The sequence below is a fragment of the Pleurodeles waltl genome, chromosome 8, assembly GCF_031143425.1.
Source record: "Pleurodeles waltl isolate 20211129_DDA chromosome 8, aPleWal1.hap1.20221129, whole genome shotgun sequence".
Classification (NCBI taxonomy): Eukaryota; Metazoa; Chordata; class Amphibia; order Caudata; family Salamandridae; genus Pleurodeles; species Pleurodeles waltl.
This window is the reverse complement of record NC_090447.1, coordinates 531044000-531069264: the sequence shown is the minus strand read 5'-3', so window position 1 is coordinate 531069264 and position 25265 is coordinate 531044000. Positions and strand designations below refer to the sequence as shown.

At 44.3% G+C, this 25265-nt stretch overlaps 1 protein-coding gene across 2 annotated transcripts in view; it reads right to left on the bottom strand.

Annotated features, from left to right (window-relative positions):
- Nucleotides 1-20853, bottom strand: part of DNAJC3 (DnaJ heat shock protein family (Hsp40) member C3) — a 280281-nt gene extending 259428 nt beyond the window's left edge. The window contains exon 1 of one of the 2 annotated variants that reach the window (XM_069204566.1): nt 20644-20853. In XM_069204566.1, coding sequence (XP_069060667.1) covers nt 20644-20725 — 82 coding nt within the window. In that variant the 5' untranslated portion in view covers nt 20726-20853. The remainder of the gene's footprint in view (nt 1-20643) is intronic. The other variant, XM_069204565.1, reaches the window with a different exon arrangement.
- Nucleotides 20854-25265: the final 4412 nt, after the last annotated feature.

The window sequence follows — 25265 nt, the reverse complement described above, 5'->3', positions numbered from 1 at the left end:
TCTTTTCAGATCATCCTGTGGAGTGCCTGTGCCATGGAGCCCGTTCGGGAGACTCCACCGGGGAGCGGGAGGGGCTCATAGCCCAAAAATTCAACCGTCAGCCGCAGATGCCGACGCTACTGCATCAACCGAACAAGTTTGGATTCATCTAGCGCAGGAAGTGCTGAATATATCTCACTTCTGTATGAGTAACATGCAAAGCGTTCAAGATCTGATTACCACTTGTCTAGTGGCAGTGCCCACTCCTGCTGCTGTATTATTGCACATCTTTAACAATACAAACCAGGATGGAATGGTGGATGTGAGTGACGTTCGCTCCCATCTGTCACTCTATGAGTACTGCCGTCATTGCCCGGAGGTGGGCAGGCGGTTGTGGAGGAACATGACATCTATACTCACGTTTAACATCTCAAATGGAGATGTGTGCTATTCGTTGACCTGTGATCCTATGAAAATAGGTAAATGTGCTCAGCTCAAATTGGAGAAAAGAGACAAAAACTTAACTGCTGCACAACGGACGTTGTGCCACTCACGGAATGACCTGACCTGTTTGAATGTAAATAATTCAATGTTTTGCCAGCATGTGGTGCCTGCTGCCAGCCACATTCAAAATGTTAAGTTGCCTAAAGGTTGGCTCTTTTCTTGTGGTAACCTTTCTTTTACTTATATTCCAGCCAATCTAACCGGAGGGCCTTGTGCCTGGTCACGCTTAGGCTTTCTCATGTTTCCTATGGATACTGCTCTACACCCTCGCTATACCAGAGACACTATTCAATTACCTACGGACTGTGATTCTGAAATTTCATTGCTTTCCAAAACAGAATATGTTAGTTTAGCTGGTTCTATCGTAGGGGTGCCAGGACTTGCAGTATATAATTCCAGAGTTATTAATAAACTTGCATGTTTAGTAGTCAAGAATATTAACTATACATCAGCTGCCTTAGCTGAGCTGTTATTAGATGTACAGGGAATTAGAAGAGCTGCTTTGCAGAATCGCGCTGCTATTGATTATTTATTGCTTAAACACAACCATGGCTGCAGTGATTTTGAAGGGTTGTGTTGCTTCAATTTATCCGACCACTCCATATCAATCAACTCCCATATAGAAGCCCTGCATAAGTTAGTGAAGGGGGTGCAGCAGGATGTTGACAAGGGGTGGTGGGATTGGGCTTTTGGATGGCTGCCTAATTTAGGCCAACTGCGTTATATCTTTGGTGTAATCATTATCATAACAGTTATTTTAATTTCGTTATGTTGTTGTATTCAGTGTGTGCCTAACCTTCTATCTCAGTGTCGCCCAAGAGCATAGCCATTTCAGCTTATAGGATATACTTAGTTGTAAGTTGGCCAAATGGTCCAAGGGTGGAAACGTAGTGCTACATGCACTACGTGCAAGATAAACAATGGTGCAGGGTGTGGACCATTGGCCTCTGCTTCCATTGGCCTTCGCTTCCATTTTGGTTCACGACTCCATTTTGTCGAGTCTGGTTCTGTGCGTAAGGCACTGTTCTGTGTTTTTCCACAAGCTTCGGCAAGCTACAGGGTGGGGTGTTTTTCTGCTCAACTTCGCTCCATCTGCCTGATACGAAGGGCGCTATTTACATTCCACAAGCTATCAGTTAGGACAACAGGGGGATGCGCCTGTACTCAAGGAGGAATGCAAACTTCACCTTGGAGCCCTCTCCTGGGAACTTGGCCCGTTCTGAGGAGACGTCTCGAAGGGTGAACAAGGTACCGCCGATTGCACAATTTGTACAGGAGGGGGTCTTTTTCTAGAAATGACTCCTGGGCGTTAGTAAATACTATAAAGGTCAGGAGCCTAGATGGACTGGTTTAGGAACTCTCTTCTGGGTTGGACGCAACGCCAGGAGGACGGATTGTCCCGAAAGAGGCTCCCTGTGCCAGCCGATTTGGGTTCCCCGGCTTTGTGTACGGCGGAGGGATGCAGACGCTCTTTTCGGTGAAGCTTTTCAATTTATTAAGTATATTGTGTGTGCGTGCGTAATATGCACTTATTTTCGCAGTCATTTTCATGCTATTGAGCATTGAAGTATATTGTGTGTGCGTGCGTAATATACACTTATTCTTGCAGTCATTTTCATGCTATTGAGCATTGAAGTATATTGTGTGTGCGTGTATTATATGCACTGACTCTTGCAGTTATTCACAGAGTGCTTATATTCTCACCATTATTCTCATGTTATTCTCTTGATATATATGTATATATATATTAGTGTGGTTAGTTTTGCCATATGAGAACTTGCCCCTTAAATAAACTTGATTATTTTACCCACTAAGGTGTCTGAGAGTGATTGCTTTACATTGTGCCTTAAAATATCCTGAAGTGCATAGTTTTGATATTCTGAAGAGTAAAGCAACACAATGTTTTTTCCATTCTCGCTTAGACTAGAGCGAGAAAAAACAGTCACGTCTACATAGCTGAAAGCTTTTGATCAAAGGGGTAGGAGGTTCTTGACCAAGATGCTTAAATTTTTGGGAATAATCTGAAACAATTCTGAGAAGATTAAAGGTCATAACAAATCTCCCTCCAACACTAAAAAAGTGAATGAATGCTCATTAGCAGACAATATGTGGCATCTCTGCAGTGCTCAGAACTGATACCATTCAAGAAGTTACTGGTATCAAAATAAATGCAGAAAAATCAGAAGTGGTACATGTGAATGTGAACAAAGAAACAACAGATCATAGATGTCAGGTTTCTGTAGATAAATGGTTCTTCCTTTGCAAGCCACTGAGCAATTTGTTGATAATACTGGGTTCATCGGGTGCCTTCCAATGACCCAGGACACAGCTCAGAGGGGGTGCTTCATACAACATGAACCTTTTTAGTAGACCGTGGTCATAATTCTTCTTATATGGATGAGTTACAGGCATTATGGACAGGTTTTGAGAGAGGTTCTATCGCTATAAATATGTGATCCCTATGGAATACGAAAATGGAACCAAGCTGCAGCCTCTGAATTAGGATGCAAGTGTGAGGCACAATAACGGCTTTTTGTAAACTCAAATCCATTTTATGATGCTATGCATAAATCTGAGTGGGTGTGGAGTTTAGCAAGAAAGCATAGTTTCTGCTGGGCTAATGCATGATGAAGCTTGATCAACGTTCTGCTTTATGAGATGAGTGATAAGCAATATGGGGCAACTGGCCCTTGACAATTGGGCCTCTATGCAAGTAAATCTTTTTTCTTTTTTTAATATTTCTTTACTGAATTTCCACAGTAAGCAATGTCTCTATGCAAGTAGAGACAAACAGTATATGAACTTTATGGCTCACAAGTTCAGGATTTTCCTCACTTTGTTCCGGATTACGACCCTGGCGGATGAGATACTCCGTCAAAAACGTGACAGATATCCCGCACACCAGTTTACAAGTTCCATAGGATATAATGGAACTTGTAATACAGCAGATATCCATCACATTTGTGACAGAGTATCCCATCACCAAGGTTGTAATCAGGCCCTTTGTCTCTTTGTTCAACCTGGTTTGAGGACACTCTGCTTGGTGTGGGCTACTGCTTATACTGGGGGCAGGGGGGTGGGCAGGGGCTCTACTGCCATCTTCCAAACATCCAAAGATGTCCTGCCATTTTAGGGGCAACCCCGGCTCATTGGGTGGGGCGTGGTAAAAGGAAGATGTTCTTGTGCCAATAACAGAGTGAGCCTCTATCAGGTCAGTATTTTCTGTTTTTCTGTCCATCCAACATTAACAATCCTGAGAACACAGAGCTGCGTATGCCATTATTTGTATGTAGAGGCAGACATCTGAACTCAGCAGAGGGGTTTACTGTAGCCAGGCACCATGGTTACTTCTTTTTCTTTAGACAAAGTTATGGCTCCATCAGTCCTCACCCGGTTTCTATGAACAGGATTATCTGTACTTGCTCCAAATTGGGGTTGTTTAGTCATGGATTCCTGTACTGTAATAAAAGCAAGTCATAAAAGCAAATCCTCTAATTTTGTACAGATACGAGAAATTATCATTATCAGCCAGAGATGTAGGCAGCTATACTGCTTCTCTCCATAACGGATTGAGAAAAATCACATTTTCCTCCTCTTGGTGTATGTACTTCTTGTAAATAAGAAGATACACACCTCCCACTAATCAATATTTGTCTGAAAGTACGTTTATTGGGGGAAGTTTGGCTGCAGACAAACCAGTATTTACTGTTGTATGGTATAACAGTTAACTAGGACCCAGAATGCTAAGTAGCAACGTCTGAAGATATAACTTGGTAAAAGACATTCTAGTTTCACTTACCCTCTTGTACATGGTCTATTTCTTGAATTACCAATGGTTGCAATTTTCATCACCTTCAGGATATCAATCCATTCTCAACTTTAATTGCCTATTTCACATCACTCTTAACGGACAGACTCAGCTCATCTAAACCTTGCCATGGTTCTAGAGTGCTACATGCAACTCTCCACTCTATGTCCTGTATAAAAAAGGGTATGCGCATCTGGATGGAGGGATAATGCTGGTGGGCCCTGCCTGAAAACTTGTACGGATAAAGGTTTGTGGACCACATGTACGACACAATTTACAAGCCTAAGGCAAAATGAGAGTTGGTAACTTAAATAAGTAATATATTTTATTGGTATAGCACTTACTACCCATGACAAGGATTTGAATCGATTTGCGGTGAGTAGTGGTCAGTCAACCGGTTAATGGGGTTAGATTTCCACGCTCATTCCATGCATTCTGCGGTAATGGTCGCCATAGATGTGATAATTGGAGGCGGAGCAGGTGAGACAATTCTTAGATGGAATTAATTGATATTATTGTGGTTTCCAAAGTGCTTTAAGGCAGTTAGGCATGATATTTTTAGAGTGAGACAGAAAGTAGAAAGAAGCAGAGGACGATTTTAATAAACATAAGTGAGAAAGGCCAATTTTTCATGCAGGATTTTAAGGGTTATAACAGGTTGAGAGTTTTTTATGCAATTTGTGGAAGTAAACCTGTTGAACGAAACATCTTTAAAGATACTTCCCAGTGTAAAAAAAAAAAAAAAGACTCCATATTTAATACTATGATATAAAGTACTGTTAGTTTATGCAAATTATATGCACTCAAACAATATATTCCCACCAACTAAAAAATATAACAAGGCAATTAATATAGACACATTGCAGAAACCATTAGCATAGTCAGTGCCATGGTTGTTACCCATTTAATGTCTGGTTTGGAAGGTGTGGTCCCCTTCATCTGCCCCATGAGCACCCCCCACAGAACAGACACCAGGTCCAGCAAAATGGATGTGTCTGGCGCAACCTTCCGCTTCCAGCATCCACCTTGCCTCATGGCAATAATAAGTTTTAAAGTTGAAAGTGCAATTTGCAGAAGAGTTCCTGGGGGGGTTAGGGGGTGAGAAAAGCTGGTACATTTTACAGGTAAGTATAAGACTTACAGTTCCAGTATCCAGGAGTTAGGAAGTCCACAGGTAGGGGTTCATGTTATCCTCAAACACCTGCCGCCAGCAACACAGGGCCACCGGGTGCAGAGGTCAAAGATGAGGCAAATTTAACATGGGCTCCTTTGGAGACTGGGGCACTTAGTTTCAGATCTGCTTGCAGGTAGGTACCCATGTCTTTGGAGGGCAGACCTGCGGGGTTTAGCGAGCACCGGGGGGCCAAAAGTAGGCATCAAACACACACCCTCAGCGGCGCACGGGTGGCTAGGGGCAGGTTGCGCAAACAGAGTCGGGCTTCCAATGCTTTGCTGTGAGGGAACCCCGGGGTCGTTTAAATGCTGCAGGATGGGTCCAGGGGGTCGGGTCGGGAAAACCAAGGGCTGGACAAGAAAAAAGGACATCTGCTGAATACTGCTGCACTGGATGGCGGGTTCTCCAAAACCCACGGGGGTTGCGGCTGCAGGGTACCATTTGGCGTCAGATATCTTCGTCCCGTGCCATTGCGATTGGGGGGGGTCCTCTGGATTCACACTGCAGGCGTCGTCGTGGAGGACAGGAGAGGTCATCCCAGAGTCGGCACTTGCTCGAATTCACCCAAGGATCCTCTATATTCGGTTGGGCCAGCTAGGCACGGGCCGAGGGCGTCGGGTACAAAGTTGTTGCGGATCTGGGGGGGGCTCTTGAGTCCTTGGGTGTTGTTTCTTCTTGGACAGGGCCACTGTCCATTGGAGTTCTTGGTCCTCTGTTGTGCAGGCAGTCCTCTAGAAGCTTGCCAGAGGTTGCTCGACTTGCACGACGCTTCGCCTTCTTTTGCAGGGTTCTTTGAATCAGGAGACAGGCCGATAGTGCTGGGGTGAAGACAGTCTTCATCTTCCTTCTTCTCTGCTGGGGTTTCAGCTTAGCAGTCCTTCTTCTTCTTGTGCGGTCACCAGGAATCAGACGACTTGAGCTCAGGGGAGCCCTTAAATCCTGGATGTAGGGGCATTACACTGGTCAGAGGGCAGTGGGCCAATGGCTTCTGTCCCGGAGGGTGGCTACACCCTTCCTGTGTCCACTCCCTTTGGGGAGGGGGGCACAGACCTAGCCCTACTTGTCTCTGTCCTCCAAACTAAGATGAAGGATTTTGCAGAAGGGGGTCACCTCAGCTCTGGACACCTTAAGGGTGGTCCCAGCTGAGGTGGTCACTGCTCACTGCTTTCCCTAAGTTACCCACCGGACTTGCTACCAGAAGTGGGGCTTTGTCCGAGGGCGAGCATCTCCACTAGCTGGAGTGCCCTGGGGCACTGTAACAAGAGGCTTGAGCCTTTGAAGCTCACCACCAGTTGTTAAAGTTCCTGCAAGGGATGCGGGTGAAGCACCTCCACCCAGTACAGGCTTAGTTTCTGGCCACCGAGAACACAAAGGCTTTCACCCCATGTGGCCAGAAACTTGTCTCCTAGTGGCAAGCTGGCACAGACCAGTCAGTCCTGCATCAAAGGATTGGGTAAAATACAAGGGTCATCTCTAAGATGCCCTCTGGGTGCATTTTTCAATAAATCCAACACTAACATTAGTGTGGGTTTATTGTGCTTAGAAGTTTGATACCAAACTTCCCATAATTCAGTGCAGCCATTATGGAGCTGTGGAGTTCGTAATGACAAACTCCCAGACAATAACCTCAATATGGCTACACTGCACTTAAAATGTCTAAGAATGGACTTAGACACTGTAGGGGCATATTGCTTGTGCAGCTATGCCCTCACCTGTAGTATAGTGCACCCTGCCTTAGGGCTGTAAGGCCTGATAGAGGAGTGACTTACTTATGCCACAGGCAGTGGTTGGTGGGCATGGCACCCTGAGTGGGGTGCCATGAGGCTTTGCCTTTTTCTCCTGACCAGCACACACAAGCTGCAAAGGCAGTGTGCATGTGCTTGGTGAGGGGTCCCCTATGGTTGCATAACATGCTGCAGCCCTTAGGGGCCTTGGTACCTTTTACAAGGGACTTATCTGGGTGCCAGGAGTGTGCCAATTGTGTAAGCAAAAGGTACAGATTTTGGGAAAGAACACTGGTGCTGGGGCCTGGTTAGCATGATCCCAGCACACACTCAGTAAAAAATGGCATCAATATCAGACAAAACTTGTTACCCACTCGCATTTTGCTTTTGCGATTTGGTATTAGGAAGGGGTGTGTAAAGCGTGTTCCTTCCTAATAGAGTCTCACTGGTATGCATGAATGTTTTGCAACCGGGAATGTAGTCGCAAAACATTCATATTTTACGGACTCCTTGAAGGAAGCGGAAACCCAATTCACAAACAGAAAGGAGTCCCCAAAGACCCCCTTCCCCTTTGTAAATGGGGGCACCAAAATTGTTTTTCAGAAAATGCAGTGGTCCCACAATAGGATGCATTAAAAAAATAAATAATAATAAAAAAAGTTTTTAAAAAACTTTATTTAAAAAACAGTCACAGACATGTTGGTCTGCTGACCCCAGCAGGCTACCATCTCTGTGAGCGCTGGCCATTCCCATTGATCGCAACTTGTGACCTGCCTCATGAATATTAAGTAGGAAACTCCCTTGTGAACCATTTGAGACCCGTACATCAGAGTTTGCAGCTGGCAATTTGAAAAACACAAAAGTTCGCAAAATGCGAGTCACAAACTTTGATGGTCGTACATCTGGCCCTGTTTTTTTTACTTTTTGGGCTAGGCCAAGAATGCTTTGGAGAAAAGAAGGAAAATGGCATGGTCTTTATTGCCCAAGGAGGAAAGTAGGTGGCTTTGTTGAATGCTGCAGTACAGACTGTGGGAGTCCAAGGTGGTGAGCAACGCTACTCAGTAAACATGGCTTTTCCTACTGCTTTTGTGGCCCAGGGCCAACTGTCACACTGTGTGGTCTGCTTTGATCCAAACGTTTGGGCAATCGGGCTCAAGGGTACAGTATTTTCTCTCCTAGGGTTCAGTTTTGACCTTGGTTTGGTGGGCTACTTAGTGCAATCTACATACTGGCATTCAAAGTTTGTACAGAAGCATCCCGAAATATTATGCAAATATGATGATATTTCAGTGTTCTTACTTTTCAAACATCTTCTGCTCCCAGGGCACATTACTGAGAAATAAACTTTTCAACACTTGTGCCCCAAAATATATTTTTGAGACTTCCTGGATGTTAACAAGTGTGTTGTGTATTTCCACTCAGGAAGATGGGACACGTTCTGAGTTGCACGGGATGCTCAGCAGTCCGTTCCCATTGCCTAGCTGGATAGGGGTAAGGGACAGACTGCACTACTATGTCGCTATCTTTAAATCGGGTCATGCCTGGTTTGGAAGATAAGCGCAAGGCGAGTTTGACAATCGCCTTGATCAGATTTTTTGGGGGTGTGGGTTGGTGGGTTCGCCTCTACTCCTGGAAAGGAGAGGATACTGCTGTGCTCCTCAAGGCTGGAATTTCTAGTGTCCTTGGTTTTTGGAAAGGTGTGGTGTACAGACATGACATCAGTTCTTTTAAGTGACGGTAACGAACAAAATGTAGGAGAAAACAAAACAGTGCAGTTTTCAGACTTGCTCCATAAGGAAACTTCCCTATTTTATTTCTCTCTCTCTTTTCTTTGGCTTTTTATTTTCCCCACTAACTGAGGTTCAGCTGGCTAGTTATTCCCTATAGGTCTGAGGAGCTTGCCCTTCAGGAAAACACACAGACATCACAAAAATAAATATGGTAAGTAATTACCAATGACTAATACTTTGTTCCCTCTTTTGCTTTATTTTGCCTTTTCTCTCTGGCTTCCTTCTTAATTATACAAAACTTTAGTGAAAACAAAAATCTATACTTTCCAGTATTCACTTGCTGTCTAGTTTTTTTTTTGGGGGGGGGGTTTAATCCGAGTCTCTTTTTTCTCCTCTATTTCTTGAAGTTTTTCAAGTGACCTTTCTCTTGTTGCTTAAACGTAGTCCTATACAAGATTACTCACCACTAGCTCACTGCCCTCCTTACTTCCACGCAACTCCCTTTTCTGTCACTCTCTTTGCATGGTGCATCTACAGATCATAGGTCGGCTCCCAATATTCTGCTCTTCCTCAGGAAACACCAGCAGGATGTGTGTGTGGAATGCTCACATCCCTCTTGCTATTATACCAAATATCCACACTTTACAATTTCTTCTAATGCTTTTTTTTATTCTTCTCAATTAGCCTGGTAAAAAGTCCATATTGGACTACATTCTCAAGCCCAGTTATGGAATAATGCAGATATTAAGCAGATGGAGAAGGAACTTAATTGGCAACTCTGGGTCAAAAATAAGATAAATACGCTCCCTGATATGCTTACACAACCAACTCATTTTTTAAAATAATTTCAAAGCTTACAATAGGAATTTAATCTTCCAGCTTCCCCACTTAATAATTGTATTCAACTTGTTTCTGCACTTAATTATTTCTTAACCGATTCTCAGGGACAGATCTCTCATCCACGGATTGTGAGATATATCCGTACCTGGAAAGATTTCAAAGGCATGGTCTCAGGCATTTATGCCCTTAAACACTCCTTTTCTATTGAAACATCTAATAACTTGAAATGCTGGTGGTCAGCTCGTTTGAACACAATTTTTTTCCGGATAAAGAATGGGGTACAATACTGGAAAGTTATAGTTAAGGACTCAGACTCTCGTCTTAAATGTAATATTTTCAAATATTACACTGCTCGTACTGATCTCCTGCTTAATTTCACTCAGATAAACTTAGTTTTCTGGCATCTCCAACATTTGGATTTGGGGCTATCTGTGACCTAGTACATATCTTATGGGAATATTTCAAAATCCACCCTTCTTGGTCACAGATTGAAAACTACGCGAGGAAATTCTCACCCGTCAACTCTCTTTTACCCCTTGACTCTCAATTTGACATGATACATTAGGTTTGACATCCATTTCCAATCATACTTTTAAATGGCTGTCTACTGCTCTTAGCCCAGCTAAAGTTAATATTCTACGTTTTTGGAAATCAGATTCTGTCCCAAACCTTGATTCTTGTTTGAAAGATCTGTTTAATGTAGCCCAGTTTGAGAAAACGATTTATAAATTGAATGACAAATTGCAACATTTTGACTGCATGTGGAGCCCTTTTTTCTCTTAATATATAAATTTAACATGTGTTTTTTTACCACCTTGTTAGAGGTACATTTCTGGAGGGTATTCTTATGTTTTAATATTGATTTCAAATGCAACATCTAATTACGGTGATAACATACCCCCCCCCCTTTTTTTGTAGGTATTTATTATATTGCTTATGTAGAACTAATTGGATGTTACTTTCTTCTCACATTGTGTTTGATATCTATTTCTGTGTATTGTCATATACTTTTTCACCATTCTCTTGTTCATCTTTTATAAACATGTACACTTCAGATTTTATTGTGTGTGTATATATTTGAATATTGTCGATATTGTAATTTTGTTTTTCTTTGAAAAGTTAATAGAGAGTTGATATTAAAAAATATATGAATAAAAAGGAATCCTCACATCTCCTCTAATGACCCTCTTTTGACCTCAGGCTTTCACGCTGGATCCTCCTCACTACTTTATTGTTTTCTTGAGAAGTCTCTCAGGTTCCTTTATTTCCTTTCCGATCCTTCATGCAGTCTCCTCCAAGCAAATTTCTGTATCTTTCTTGACCTGCCCTCTTTGGCTGTGCACCCACCTTCTACCCGCTCTTATTCTCTTCCCCCAAACTCATGCTGCCTCTTGGGTTGCTCCCTCCTGGGTGTGCACCCTGCAAGATTATCATCATGGATCTCAGTTAAGTAGCCCGACATATTTCTTGACTGAAAATAAAAAATGTTTTAAAAAAAACACATTAAATCTACAGAAACACATTAGAGTGCATGCATCCAGCAGTTTGAACAACATCACAACCTCGAAACTTGCAAAAGCATTCAATAGTGCAACCTTTTGCATCCTATCCAGATATATTCATGTTCCATAATTCATCTAACAGAAACAAAAACACACTAGAAACACACCATGGCACTAAAGCCACACAGTTAACTAAGCTTTGTCAAAAAACAGCAAAATCAAGATTCCATCAAAGGCATACAATATCCGCTAATGATGCCTCAAAAGTGAACTGCCACCCTGGACACAACGATGAACATCACAGGCCAGCAAAACAAAACAGCAGTTACTCAGCACATGTCTAAACACAGAATAGAGTAGACATATCCATTAATGTACTTATCCAGCCACTACCCAATATTAACCACTACTAAACAATATACTAGTCAGCTCTACCTTGGCTGACAACCGGTCAGTATGGATTATCATGAAAAACAAACACTATTTCTGACTTCTTTCAAAAAGATAAACAAAAACATAACGGATGCTCAGGTGCCAGAAAAGATAGAGAACCATACAAAGGATATAAATACACTCTTGTGAAATAAATCTTTCACTAAACATTGGTCACAATCCCTCCATCTCTTAAGGACCTGTCCCGCGACCTGTCCCAGTAGGGCTGGGTTAAAACAGGGGTAAGGATGAATTAGTGTAAATGAGGATGGGTATAAAGGGAGACATAGTTTTTCATCCCCTTTGTCCTAAGTCCTCATTAGCCTACCATACTGCATCACGTGTATGTGTTTTAAGCAAATATCACTGAACAATTAAAACAGAGTTTGCCCTCGTGGAAAATGACAAATTTCACCAATGATTTTCATCCCCTTTGTCCTAAGTCCTCATTAGCATACCACACTGCATCACGTATATGTGTTTTAAGCAAATATCACTGAACAATTAAAACAGAGTTTGCCCTCGTGGAAAATGACAAATTTCACCAATGATTTTCATCCCCTTTGTCCTAAGTCCTCATTAGCATACCATACTGCATCACTTATATGTGTTTTAAGCAAATACTACTGAAACAATTAAAAATAGAGTTTGCCCTCGTGGAAGATGACACATTTCACCAAAGCTTAGGAAAGGCACTGGGCCATGCAACCTGATATAAAAGTTATAACAAGAGATCGTACTGACTGATGCGTTTATTACAAAATGTTCAGGCACAAGCAGTTATTATCAAATATGTATAGATTGATAAAGGAAGGATAAGAGAGCCAAATTGAACTTCCAGGTAGCATGGGAAAGAACAGATGACAAAGAGTGGGACAAGCTGTCAGGAGATATCACTGACAAATATAACAAGCATTGGCACAGCCAACAGGTCTCACCTACACAAGAGTTATAGTCTTGGCAATGTGTTTTTGCCATGTTGTACATCAGTGTGGCAGCTGTTCAGCATGGCAAAAAGTTAGTGGCATGCAGTGTCTGAGTGGAGTGGGGTAGTAGTGTCATAGAGTAGACTTGTTGGAGTACAGTGTCGTAGAGGGGAGTAGGGGCTTTAGAGTTTAAGTATAGTTCAGTGGCAGAGAGTGTTGTAGAATGCAGTGTTGTAGAGTGGAGTGAAGTGAAGTGAGATGGAATAGGGTGGAGTGGGTTGGAGTGAACTAAGGTAGCGGGCTGGATTGGAGTAGAGTGAGGTGGAGTGGACTGGAGTAGAGTGGACCGGGGTTGATAGTGTGGACTGGGATGGATTAGATCAGGTTGGGTGGATAGAAATGGAGTGATAGGACGGTGGTGGGGGAACATGCTTGGAAAGGAGTGAATTGGAGTGGGATGGACTGGAGTGGGTGGATTGGACTGGAGTGGGGAGCACTGGACTAGAGAGGGGTGAATTGGTTTGGAGTGGGGTGGACTGAATTGGGCTGGGGTAGATGGAGTGAAGTGGTGTGGACTGGATTGGGGTGGATTGGCGTGGGCAGGACTGTAGTGCATTGGACTAGGGTTGAGTGGATTGGAGTGGGGGTGGACTGGATTTGAATAGGGTGGACTGTGGTAGATTGTTCTGGGGTGGAGTGGGGTGCATGGGACTGGAGAGGAGTGGATTGGCGTGGGGTAGACTTTTTAGAGTGAGCTGGATTAAGGTGGACTGGATTGGAAAGGCGTGAGGAGGCGGACTGGAATTAGAGTGGGGAGGCAGACAGGAATAGCACGAGCGTGGGGAGGCGGACAGGAATAGCGTGGGGAGGCGGACAGGAATAGCGTGGGGAGGCGGACAGGAATAGCGTGGGGAGGCGGACAGGAATAGCGTGGGGAGGCGGACAGAAATAGCGTGGGGAGGCGGGATTAGAGTCGTGTGGCTTGAATTGGGGTGCAGTAGATTGAACTGGGATGGGGTAGAGTGGATTGAATGGGGTAGAGTGGACTGGAGTGGGGGAGGTGATTGGGGTGCACTGGATTTGAGTGGGGTGGGTTGTTATGGAGTGGAGTGGGGTGGACTGGAGTAGGGTGAATGGGATTGGAGTGGGTTGGGCTTTTGGAGTGGGGTGGATTGGATTCGCGAGTGGTGGACTGGACTGGGATGGACTGAGGTAGTTTGGCATTGGGTGGATTGGAGTAGGGTGGATTAAAGTGGACTGGAGTGGAGTGGATTAAGGTGAACTGGATGGAGGTGGGATGGAGTGGAGTAGGTGAACTGGGTGGCGGTGGACTGGATTGGAAAGGAGTGGAATGGATTTAAGTGGGTGGGTTGGATTTGAATGCAGAGGGTTGTACTGGAGGGGTGGGATGAACTGGAGAGAGGAAGAGTTGGGTGGGGTGGGGGATTGTACTGGATCGGTGTGAGGTGAACTGGACTGGAATGGAGTACAATGGATTGGGCTGGGGCAGATTGGATTAGTGTGGGGTGAATTGAAATGTGGTAGGGTGAACTGGATTGGGACGAGGTGGATTCAAATTGGAGTGGACCAGATTGTTTTGGATCGGAGTAGGCAAATTGGAGTGGAGCAGAGTCTTTTGAAATGCAGTGGGCAGATTCTTTTGGACTGCAGTGGGGCAGATTCTTTTGGACTGCAGTGGGGCAGATTCTTTTGGACTGCAGTGGGGCAGATTCTTTTGGACTGCAGTGGGGCAGATTCTTTTGGACTGCAGTGGGGCAGATTCTTTTGGACTGCAGTGGGGCAGATTCTTTTGGACTGCAGTGGGGCAGACTGTTCTGGATTGGAGCGGGAATTTTGTTTTGGACTGTTGAGGGGCAGATTGTTTTGGATTAGAGTCTTGGCAGATTCAAGCAAAGCAGACTGGAGTGAGGCAGAGTCTTTTAGACCGGAGTAGAGCAGACTGTTTTGAACTGCAGAGGGGCAGACTGGAGTGGGGTAGATTGTTCTGTATTGGGGGGTACACTGCAGTGGACTGGAGTGGATAAACGTGGGGTAGACTGGAATGGGCATTTTGGAGTGGACAGATTCTTTTGGACTGGAGTGGGTCAGATTGTATTGGATTGGAGTTGTGGCAGTTTGTAGTGGGGCAGATTGTTTTGGATTGAGTCAGGCTTGGAGTGAGGCAAACTCTATTAGATTGGTGTGAGTGGGTTTTTTGGACTGGAGTGGGGCAGGTTCTTTTTAAATGAGTGGGGCATATTCTTTTGGACTACAGTCCAAAGTCTTGGCAGATTGGAGTAGGGCAGATTGGAGTGATGCAGATTGTAATGGATTGAAGTTGTGGCAGACTGGAGTGGGGCAGATTGTTTTGGATTGGAGTCTCCGCAGATTGGAGCGAGGCAGGTTCTTTTGGACTGGAGCGGGGCAGGTTCTTTTGGACTGGAGCTGGGGGCAGGTTCTTTTGGACTGGAGCAGGGGGCAGGTTCTTTTGGACTGGAGCAGGGGGCAGGTTCTTTTGGACTGGAGCGGGGGGCAGGTTCTTTTGGACTGGAGCGGGGGGCAGGTTCTTTTGGACTGGAGCGGGGGGCAGGTTCTTTTGGACTGGAGCGGGGGGCAGGTTCTTTTGGACTGGAGCGGGGGGCAGGTACTTTTGGACTGGAGCGGGGCAGGTTCTTTTGGACTGGACTGAGGCAGATTGGTTGGAGAGGGGCAGGCTGTTTTGGATTGTTGTGGGGCATATTAGAGTGGGGTAGATTGTTTAGGATTGGAGTGGGGTATAATGTTTTGGATTAGAGTGCGTAGATTGGAGTGGGAAGATTGTTTGGATTGGTGTGGGAGAAATTGGAGTGAGGTAGAGTGGAGTGGGACAGATTTGAGGGAGTGGGACAGATTTGAGGGAGTGGGCTGGGAGGATTGGGGTGAGTGGTTTGGTTTGGACTGGAGTGGGGCGCATTGGGGTGTACTGCACGATTATGTGTTAAAGCATAACTTGGGAAATTACACACAAACAATGTTGCTTTTCAATATTTAGAACAAGATAATAGTCATGTTTTGAGAATAGTGCTTACGAGCAAAAAAATAAAAAATAAAAAATACACCATGAGTGCAAAGTAAGAAAAAAAAACTTGGCAAACTAGAACAAAAGACTTAACTTTAGAATATAAAACTCTACAATTTTGTTTGTCTTGCTGAGCACGTTTTTGCCAGTCTGTTTGCAGGGCCCTAGAAGTTAAAGAGAAGTACCTAAATCAGGTTGGGAGCAGTGGATAGGCACTGATTAAGTTAAATCAATCAGTGATTCGTCTCTGCTTCACAGACAGGAATGGAAATGATGCTAGGCCTGCAGTGACTAATTACAAGGCTGTAAAGACAACTGCCACACAAGGCAACAAATGGTAAACAAGGGGCGGACTTTAAGCACATTGTAAGATTAGAATAGTTCATAAGACAAAGTGCATGCGCTCTCTAGCAGAGACTTAAAAATGTTACATACAGGGAACAAACTTATAAATTAAAGTACAACTAGATCCCGAAGTCAAGGGAGGATGGTGGAGATGTGGCGATTTAGAGGTACCATCTCGAAATTTTTGGTGGTCATGAACCAAACTCTTCTGTAAAGAGGTTCTTAGCAAAATTGAACAAATGTTGAGCTGTCCAATACAGTTTACTCAGATGTGATCTTGCTGGGCCTACAAGCAAAAAGAGCAGTGCATATGTCTATGGTGCAGTGAATATATATGAGCCATCTTCTTATGGAGGCCAGAAACACTGATAGCCTCTAATAGGAAAAGGACAGAACTCCACCTCAATATTTAGATGGTACACTAAATGATGGATAGTACAAACAACGGAAAACGTAATATATGACACACCTTAATAATGCAAAATGTTCCAAGCAATATATGGGAACCATTAATAAATCATGTTATCAGCATTGCATGCATTATAACGAACCATTTAGATTGAGAGTGCTAGATCTTTACTAATGAAGTGGGGCTAATACTTAAAATAGACATGGAAGAAAAGGCTACTCTCATTTATTTGTTGGACTTTATGACAAATGAGGTCGGTAGGGAGGACAAGAAATTGGGACCGGATTAAAAGGTGAAAGATAGGGCATCGCATGAAAATATGAGGTGGCTGCTATGCTGTCATTTTTTACCGCGATAAAAATTATCTAACTAAAACGAATGAAGACATGTGCAGAGTGCTTTAAAGAAAAATGTATTTGGCCACAGAGAGCCAACTAAGAGGGTTGAGGTGGTGTGAGATAAGAAAGTGAGCTGAAGGCCAATGACAAGGCGAGCACCAATGTTTGGAAACAGCTGAAAGTACTTTATGAACTAGACAGGAAGCCCAAAATACAAGGAAGGAATAAGAGGAGCCCGGAAAGAGTGGGAGCATAGACTACAAATAGGGAGAACATTCTCAGGTAAAAGAGTAACAATTTTATGCAAAACTTTAATAAGGAAGAAACAGGTCAAAGATGCTTATTATCTGCTTTACATAAGTGTCTGCACTCAAAATGATATGATATGTAAATTCTGAGGAGAGGCTTGAAGGTGTAAGAAGAGAAACCAGCTCCGATGGTCACCAGACCCAAGTCCAAATTGAAGAAGTAGCTTGAAAACTTAGAACCTCAGTCTTGTCATTGTTTACTTTAAGCAACTTAGTGCTAATCCAAGTACTAACGCAAACATACCATCATCAGTGGATGATATTAAGGAGAAGTCAAAGGACATGAGTACAGAAGCTAGATTAACAACATACAAATTAGGAAGGAGTTGGGCTACAAGATGACCTCTGAAGGGCCACACAAGGAGGCGAACAAAATGAATAATGAAAAAGGAGGCAGATAAACCGCTTGACATATGTCAGACAAGACCGATTTAAGCCAGGCAGAGCTTGATCCTAAATACAGTTTTGCAACAGGCAAAGAATGTCATGGTACAGAGTGTCAAGCGTCAAAAATATGGCCAATAAAATTAAGGCAGCCTTGCCTAGTGAACTAAGATACAATGAAGATCACCTGTGACTTCAAGGAGTGCAATTTCCATGCCATGCAGGGGTGAAAGCCAAACAGTACTCAGTTTAAGAGGCTCAGAGGCAGGTACTACTGAAATCAAATGTGTAATTGATATTAAGTGAATATGGAACGTAAAGAAAGGAAAGGCACACACAAGAGGATTAAAATAGAACCAAAAATTTTATTATACCACTGTGACAGTGACAAACACCTAGCACGTGTTGGTGTCTATACAGCAATAAAAGGGCTATAGTATGTGTGAAAGGCAGTGGCACTTTTCCAGGTGTGGAAAGTATCAGCAGGTACCAGGGACAAGAGTTGTAGAACACCCGAGTAAGTAGACCTAGTAATTCTTACGGTGAGGGATGGATCTATTCAATTCAACATTATTAGTTTTAACACCTTCCTTCCCATAAAGGACTACAAAACAACACGTTGTACAACACAAAAATAATATGATGGTTAAAATGAATAGAATTCAAGTTAGAAGAATGTAAAATACTATAGAGTAGTAACAGAAAGAGGGCATACAACCAATTGAAAGCTTATATGGCATTATGTACATTATTCCTTAAAAAACATGTCTCTCAGACAGCACCACTAGCTAAGTTTAAGTGTGCAGCAAACAAAGCGGACATATGAAAATCTTGGACCCCTGGATACCTTCAGAACATAAAGTCATGTATTCATTCTTTGCACTGTGCATCTTCCCATTTTTCAATAACACTGTAAACCTAGTTAAAGCCAGTTAATGGTAAGCAAATGATGTCAGAGGACATTGAGGACTATCTAATAGGCAATGGCACTGAACAGATGGCAGCACTACGTCACCTCAGAACTAATGGTACAGTGGAGAGGTTGAATGAAACACTTACGGGCAGTATTGCGATAGTGCGAGAGAAACAGGCGATTGGAAATAGTATTTGGAAAAGAGAGTTGGAGCTTATCGATTGACTTCCAATTGAAACATAGATTTTGTACCATTTGAGGTGCTGTGTGGGATTAAGCCCTTTTTTTACACTGTGTATATGATACAGGGGACAGTCAAAGCAAGTGGGAGGGAATAATATGACATTAAAAAGCAGTGCTGAGAAGAAGCATGATACGACAGAACATAGTTTTAATGCTGAGAGCCACAGGAGACAGGGTAAAAAAAGGAGATTGGGTGCAAATAAACTAACTAGGGAGCACTGTGAAAGAGGAGAATGCATACTCTGATGTTATCCAGGTAAAACGTGCACTATTCAAGGCCATAACGACAGAGAAAGAGAGTATAGAGCCTACAGAGAGTCGTAGGACACAGGGAGAATTTATCCACGGGGAGGCAAGAAAAAGAAGTTTTCAGGGAGGAGGCAAGAAGGAAAGCTGGCTGATATAGGAAGGAAGAAAACAAATGAACTGAAAACTGTTGCTGAAGAAGGAGATGTATTAGGGAATGTCCAGTTGGACTGAATTATGATTTATCTTTGTATTTATGAGTGTCTGTTTATGTTATTTAACTTATCTTCCGTGTGTACATAACTTCTCTGTGGTTTCATCATGCTGTGACAAGGAGGGGTGTGCTATCTTCGATCCAGAGCCACATTAGGTGTAGTAGTACTTCTAGAATGTTTAGAGCATACTCAAGTAGTTATGCTTTGAAATTTGGAATCTATCAGTTGGCCTGCGTTGCCGAAGAATGTTGTTTGAAGGCTCTCCTTTTACACCTCGCTAAATAGTGTTCCTCATCACCCAACTCTTCTTGGACTTTTCTGCACAAAACACTGATTTTCCCTATTCATCTGCCCTTCCAGCAGGTCCCGCTGAGGGAAAAAGAAACACCTCGAAATACGGCTTCAGAAAACTTTGTAGGACCATTACTGACTGAACTAGCAAATGTTATAAGACACGCTTATACTATTACGGAAATCAAGTCAACACATTAATACAGATGGTTAGAGTATATCATAAATCAGTTAATGAGTTATAACTCAAATGTAAAACAATGTAAACCTTGCTGACAGTATATAATTGTACACTAACAAAATGGAATACTGTTGATCTGCACTGACCAGGCACCTCGATTTCATTTGAGAAAACAATAGTGCAAAGGGATAGTAATTCTACAGAAAGGCAGACAGAATAACAGGTTAAAAAAGCCAATGACAACAAGCACTCCTGTTTTTAGAAGTTCCAACTTTTAGTGAATCAGGGCATTGTCATCCAATCCAAACGGAAGGAAGACACAGGCTCTCCTGTAGATATCTGCCCAGGCCACCTCCTCACTTATCAATGCCTCTCTACCTACAGGCTAAGTTTGTGTCAGCTTGAATAAGGCTATAGTATCTCCTTATTTTAAAAAACGACTAACTCCTGCAAAGATGCCTTTCCCGGCATGATCATAAGAGCCCAAAGTAATGCAGCAGCTACAATCCCTTTAGGAGGCTCACAATCACCTGAACACATTTCAAGTAGGCTTTGGGAATGGAGTAAGCGCTTCTAACACGGGCTGAATTTCAATAGATCTCAGATAAGGGAGGCATCACTACTGTTGGCCATCTTATTAAACCTATCTGTGGCATCTAAAACCAAAGGTCATAGGACTGTGTTAAAAGTGATGTTGTGACAGGCTAGGTTGTCTCCTTCATAACTAGATGCAGGTGGCGGGGTGTGGGGGGGGGCTGTGCAAAAACACACACACGTCGCCATTCTCAGCGTCTTCAAATCAGAGCGATGTTCTGAAACATCATGAGAATCCTCGTTCTAAGTGACAAATAAGAGAAGCGTACCTAACCTCTAACCCGCCCAGACAGACACTACTGCCCCTGACATTTTGGTGCACGTGAGAACACGGTAGGGGGGAGGCGGAAGTGTCAATATCTTCGGACATATGTAACTGCCTTACCTTACCAGCTTAATTGCAGAGCCAGGATTCATTTTTCCTTCTCAGACGACCTGGATATGGGCATTTAATGAGGTCCTGAGGTTCAAATGTCTTCCCCTCCCCCTTTATTCTTACCTTCATACTGCAAGTCGAAGAGCACAAGTAGGAAGGGAAAGAAGGAGAGTATTCTGTTGGCGCAGGCACTGGGAGACACCATGCTGCTGCTGTCTGCAGACACCGGCCCGGGCTTCCTTTCCGAGCGTCCTGCAAATGTCACGACCAGTCGACACGCGCCTCGACTTCCTACCCAGCTGTGCTGAAATTACTTTAAACTACACAGAAACTTTGTGTACCACTTGGGTCGTGGGCGGCTCTGATTGGTTGCGGGATGGTAGGCTACCCCGCCCTTTCTCGGTTTCATTAGGAGAACGTGGAGGCTCTGGAAGAGGCCTGGGCTGTCACTGGCCGGCCAGGACGGGAGGGCGGGAGCGAGAAGGCCCAAGCAAGAGACGGTGGGAGGGAGCACAGAGACATCGTTCCCGAGAACTCTTCCAAGTATAGCACCGGCCTCAATGAGAAACAAACTGTTAATCGCGTGACTGCATTTCTTTGGAAGTATTTTTTGTTAAAACTAATTAGCAAACACAGTTAATATTTAGAGCCAACAAATTAACATAACAAAGAAAACTGAGCTGATGCAAGGGTCGGCTCTGACTCTAGGAGCGCGTGCACGGATCTAGCCTTAAACATATTTGGCATATACGTCTTGCAATAAATATCATGTTAGAACAAAGGCGTAGTTAGAAAACTGAAATAGCCCTCACTTTGAACTAAAGTGCTGATGCCACTAAGCAAGCAAAGCAAGTGAGCTGAACCCTTCCTAGAACAGCTTCCTTGACTGTTCCATTCATGCATTTATTCATTTTTTTAATCACTGTTTCATCTTCATTCTTTCATCCATCATTCAGTCTTTCCCCATTCTATCCATTTATCATTCACCCACCCACCCACCTGTCGATCCATCCACTCTTACAGCCATCCATCCACTTTGCCGTTCATCCATTAATACATCCACTCTGCTATGCATCAATCCATCTATGAATTCACTCTGTCATTCATCCATCCATCCAACCATCCATCCACTGTGTCATCCATCTATCCGTTCACTTTGCCATCCGTCCTCCCATCCAGCCATCATCCATCCATCCACTCTGCCATCCATCCATCCACACTGCCATCCATTTACTCATCTTTTCACCCACTCATCCGCCCATCCCTTTACTCTGCCATTCTTTCATCTGTCCATCCAACCATCCACCCATCCATCCATACATCCATCCATTACTCTACCATCCTTTCACCTGTCCATCTACTATCATTCATCCATCCTTTCACCTGTCTATCCACCTATCCATCATTTTACTCTATCCTTTCACCTGTTCATTCACTTGTCCATCCATCCACCCATCCCTTTACTCTGCCAACCTTACACTCTACCATCCTTTCACCTGTCCATCTACTATCATTCATCCATCCTTTCACCTGTCCATCCACCTATCCATCATTTTACTCTATCCTTTCACCTGTTCATTCACTTGTCCATCCATCCACTCATCCCTTTACTCTGCCAACCTTACACTTGTCCGTCCACCTATCCATTCATTCACTTATCCATCCACCCATCCCTTTATTTTACCAACTTTTCACCTATCCATCCACCTAATATTTACTCATCCTTACACCCACTCGTTCATCCACATCCTCATTCATCCACCCACTTTTTCACCCATACTTCCTTCTTTTCACCCTTGCTTCAAATATTCCTTCTTTTTTTCTCTGTTCTATTTAACTAGCTGTCGTTTTCCCTGGCTCCTATTTGCTCTTCTGCTGCAGCTGTATTCCAGCGTTAATGATGAGCTTTTGACTGCCGACTTACAGGCAAAAGAGGCCCATAGGCAATCCTTCCCCCGTTGTAGCTGCTAAAGCAGGGAGTTCACAACGCCCATGTATTACAATATGATATGGTCTTCAAAATTCCAAAAAAGCATGCTTCTTTAACTCTCAGAAGCGTTTCACCATTATACATCAGATTATATTAATGTATTAAGAAGCATTTTTTAACCCCTTTGGTGCATGTGATGGATGTCCAACGACTGACATGCACACACTCCCTGGTGCGTCTGATGCCCACTGGCCCTCACCAGGGAAGGCTTTGAAAAATCCTTCGGTGCAGCGCACCAGAGGATTTTTTTTAACCCTGGGAAAGATGCGGAATAGCTTCTGCGTCCCTCCCCACCCACCCACCTATCAGTGACAGCACACTAGCTTCATAAACCCCCACCAGAGCAGCCACAGAGAAGCAGGAAGGTCTGGTCCCGCATCCAGTGGGGTTTTAGATGCCTCCATGTTTGTGGGAGGCATCGCTGGAAAGGGGAGAGTCTCCCATTTCCAGTGATACCTTTCATAATCAGATTCCTGATCTTGGGTTGTGGCACACCACAATCCATGATCAGGAATCCCACTAGGCCCCACTAGCCCACCAGGGAGGAAGCAAGGAGGGATCAGCCCTAGTGGTAACAGGCCGGCCTCCCAACCAGGGGCATTTAAACTTGAAAAAATAGTTAGGTTTTTCCCCTTAGCAGTGTGATAAAATACAATTTTTTTTTTTTTAAATTGAAATTGTTGGGTGAAAATTTGGCAGAAAAGTAGCTCTTGGTCCAGAAAACAATCTTTTGTTATTTGGTGTAAATCTTTTCAGTAGTTTTAGAGAAATTGAAGAAAATCCAAATATACATATATAGGGACGTGCAGGTTTCACAAACCCTCCAGGTCTCGTGCTGAGATCTGACTGGCTGCCAAAACTTCAACAAGGAAGTGTTGGCAGCCATCTTAGGGCTCGGCTTCAGCTGAGTCCCAGGAAATAAAGTTAAAAAAAAGAAAAAGGGTCAGGGGAGGGAGACCCCTACCCCTTAACTCTGGTGCCAGAGGGGCCACCTCAGGGCAAAAAAAACATTTTTTTTAAATTTTCAGCGGACGTCACGTTGGATCCACCGAAAATTAAACAACAAACACAAGTGCGGGCTCCTGCACATGATAATGCTGAGGCCCCCTGGTGGCCAAGTACCGGGGGCATTGCCATTTTAATGTGCAGGAGCCGCCCAGCCCCTACTGCTGCCCAGGGGACTGCCACCTCCCCGAGCACTAATGAAAACGAATGCGGGAGGGTACCAGTTCCCCCAGCCCTGTGGACCGCCACCTCCCTAGGACACTAATGAAAACGAATGCATAGGGTGCGATACACCTTTAACTATCACTATGGCCCTCATTACAACCCTAGCGGTCGGTGTTAATGCGGCGGTAATACCGCCAACAAGCTGGCAGTAAAAAAAATTGAATTAGGACCACAGCGGAAACCACCAACACAGACAGCCACTTCAACACACCGACCACCACGGCGGTAGCAACAAGCACCGCAGCGGTAACTGCCAACAGCCAGGCGGAAGACAAAGTACAGCCCACTCTATTATGACAGGCCTGTCCGCCACCTTTTCCGGGGCGGTACCAATGATATCAAAAGCACAGTGGAAACAGAACACAGAAGGCAAAGGATTCACCTCTCGAAACTTAGGCAACAACCACAACGCCATGGAGTCCAAACTGCAGATCTTTCCCATGCTGGTCTACCTCCTCCTACACCAGGAATACCAACGCCGGCGATGACGACCACAGTGAGTACTGCCGCCTAGCACACAGGGGAGGGGGGGGAGAAAAAGAGAGTGACACACACACGCAACACCCCCACCCCGAACAACATACACACAAACAGATGCAGTAACATTACATATCCACCTTTACCCCTCAGGAATAATGTAAGGACAAAAGGAATTGATTAAAGTGAGTGTTATAAGAAAAAAATCCAGAAAAATGTCCTCTAAATTCAAAACAGTATTTACAGATATACAAATGGAGGGACACTGCTCAGTCCATAATGTCCGTGGGCCACAGGACCACATCACATAGGCCAAGGCCCCACTTGACTCCTGCATCAACTCAGGGAGAACAATGCTGGGGCATCAGGTCGAAAATACACAGGCACCTCAGGGAGTTGGGGAATGGGGGGCACCTCAGCTGGAAGATGGTAAAACAGCACTTATCCTGGAGGGGGCAACAAGCCCTGTGCGATGTCCTGGGGAGTGCAAAGCCACCATCTCTCTCGTGGGTGGTTTGCCTACTGCTTGGTCCTGGGGAGTGCAAAGCCACCGTCTCTCTAGTGGGTGGTATGCCCACTGCTTGATCCATGGGGAGTGCAAAGTCACAGTCTCTCAAGTGGGTGGTTTGCCCACTGCTTGGTCCTGGGGAGTGCAAAGCCACAGTCTCTCTAGTGGGTGGTTTGCCCACTGCTTGGTCCTGGGGAGTGCAAAGCCACAGTCTCTCAAGTGGGTGGTTTGCCCAATGGTTCTGGAGGGGGCCGTGTGCCCAGTGTGCTTTATCCTGGCAAGGAGGGGTGAGTGGATGCCTTCTTCCACTGGTTCTGGAGAGGACCTTGTGCCCTGTGTGCTTCATCCTGGCAAGGATGCTGTGAGTGGATGCCTTCTTCCACTGGTTCTGGAGGGGGCATTGTGCCCTGTGATGCAGATCTTTGGGAGTGCAAGGTCACAGTCTCTCACCTGAGTGTCACACCCACAGGATCTGCAGGGGCCAGGACGCACTTCAGTCCATGGAGGCAGGACTACACACTTCCCGCCAGCGGTGATGGC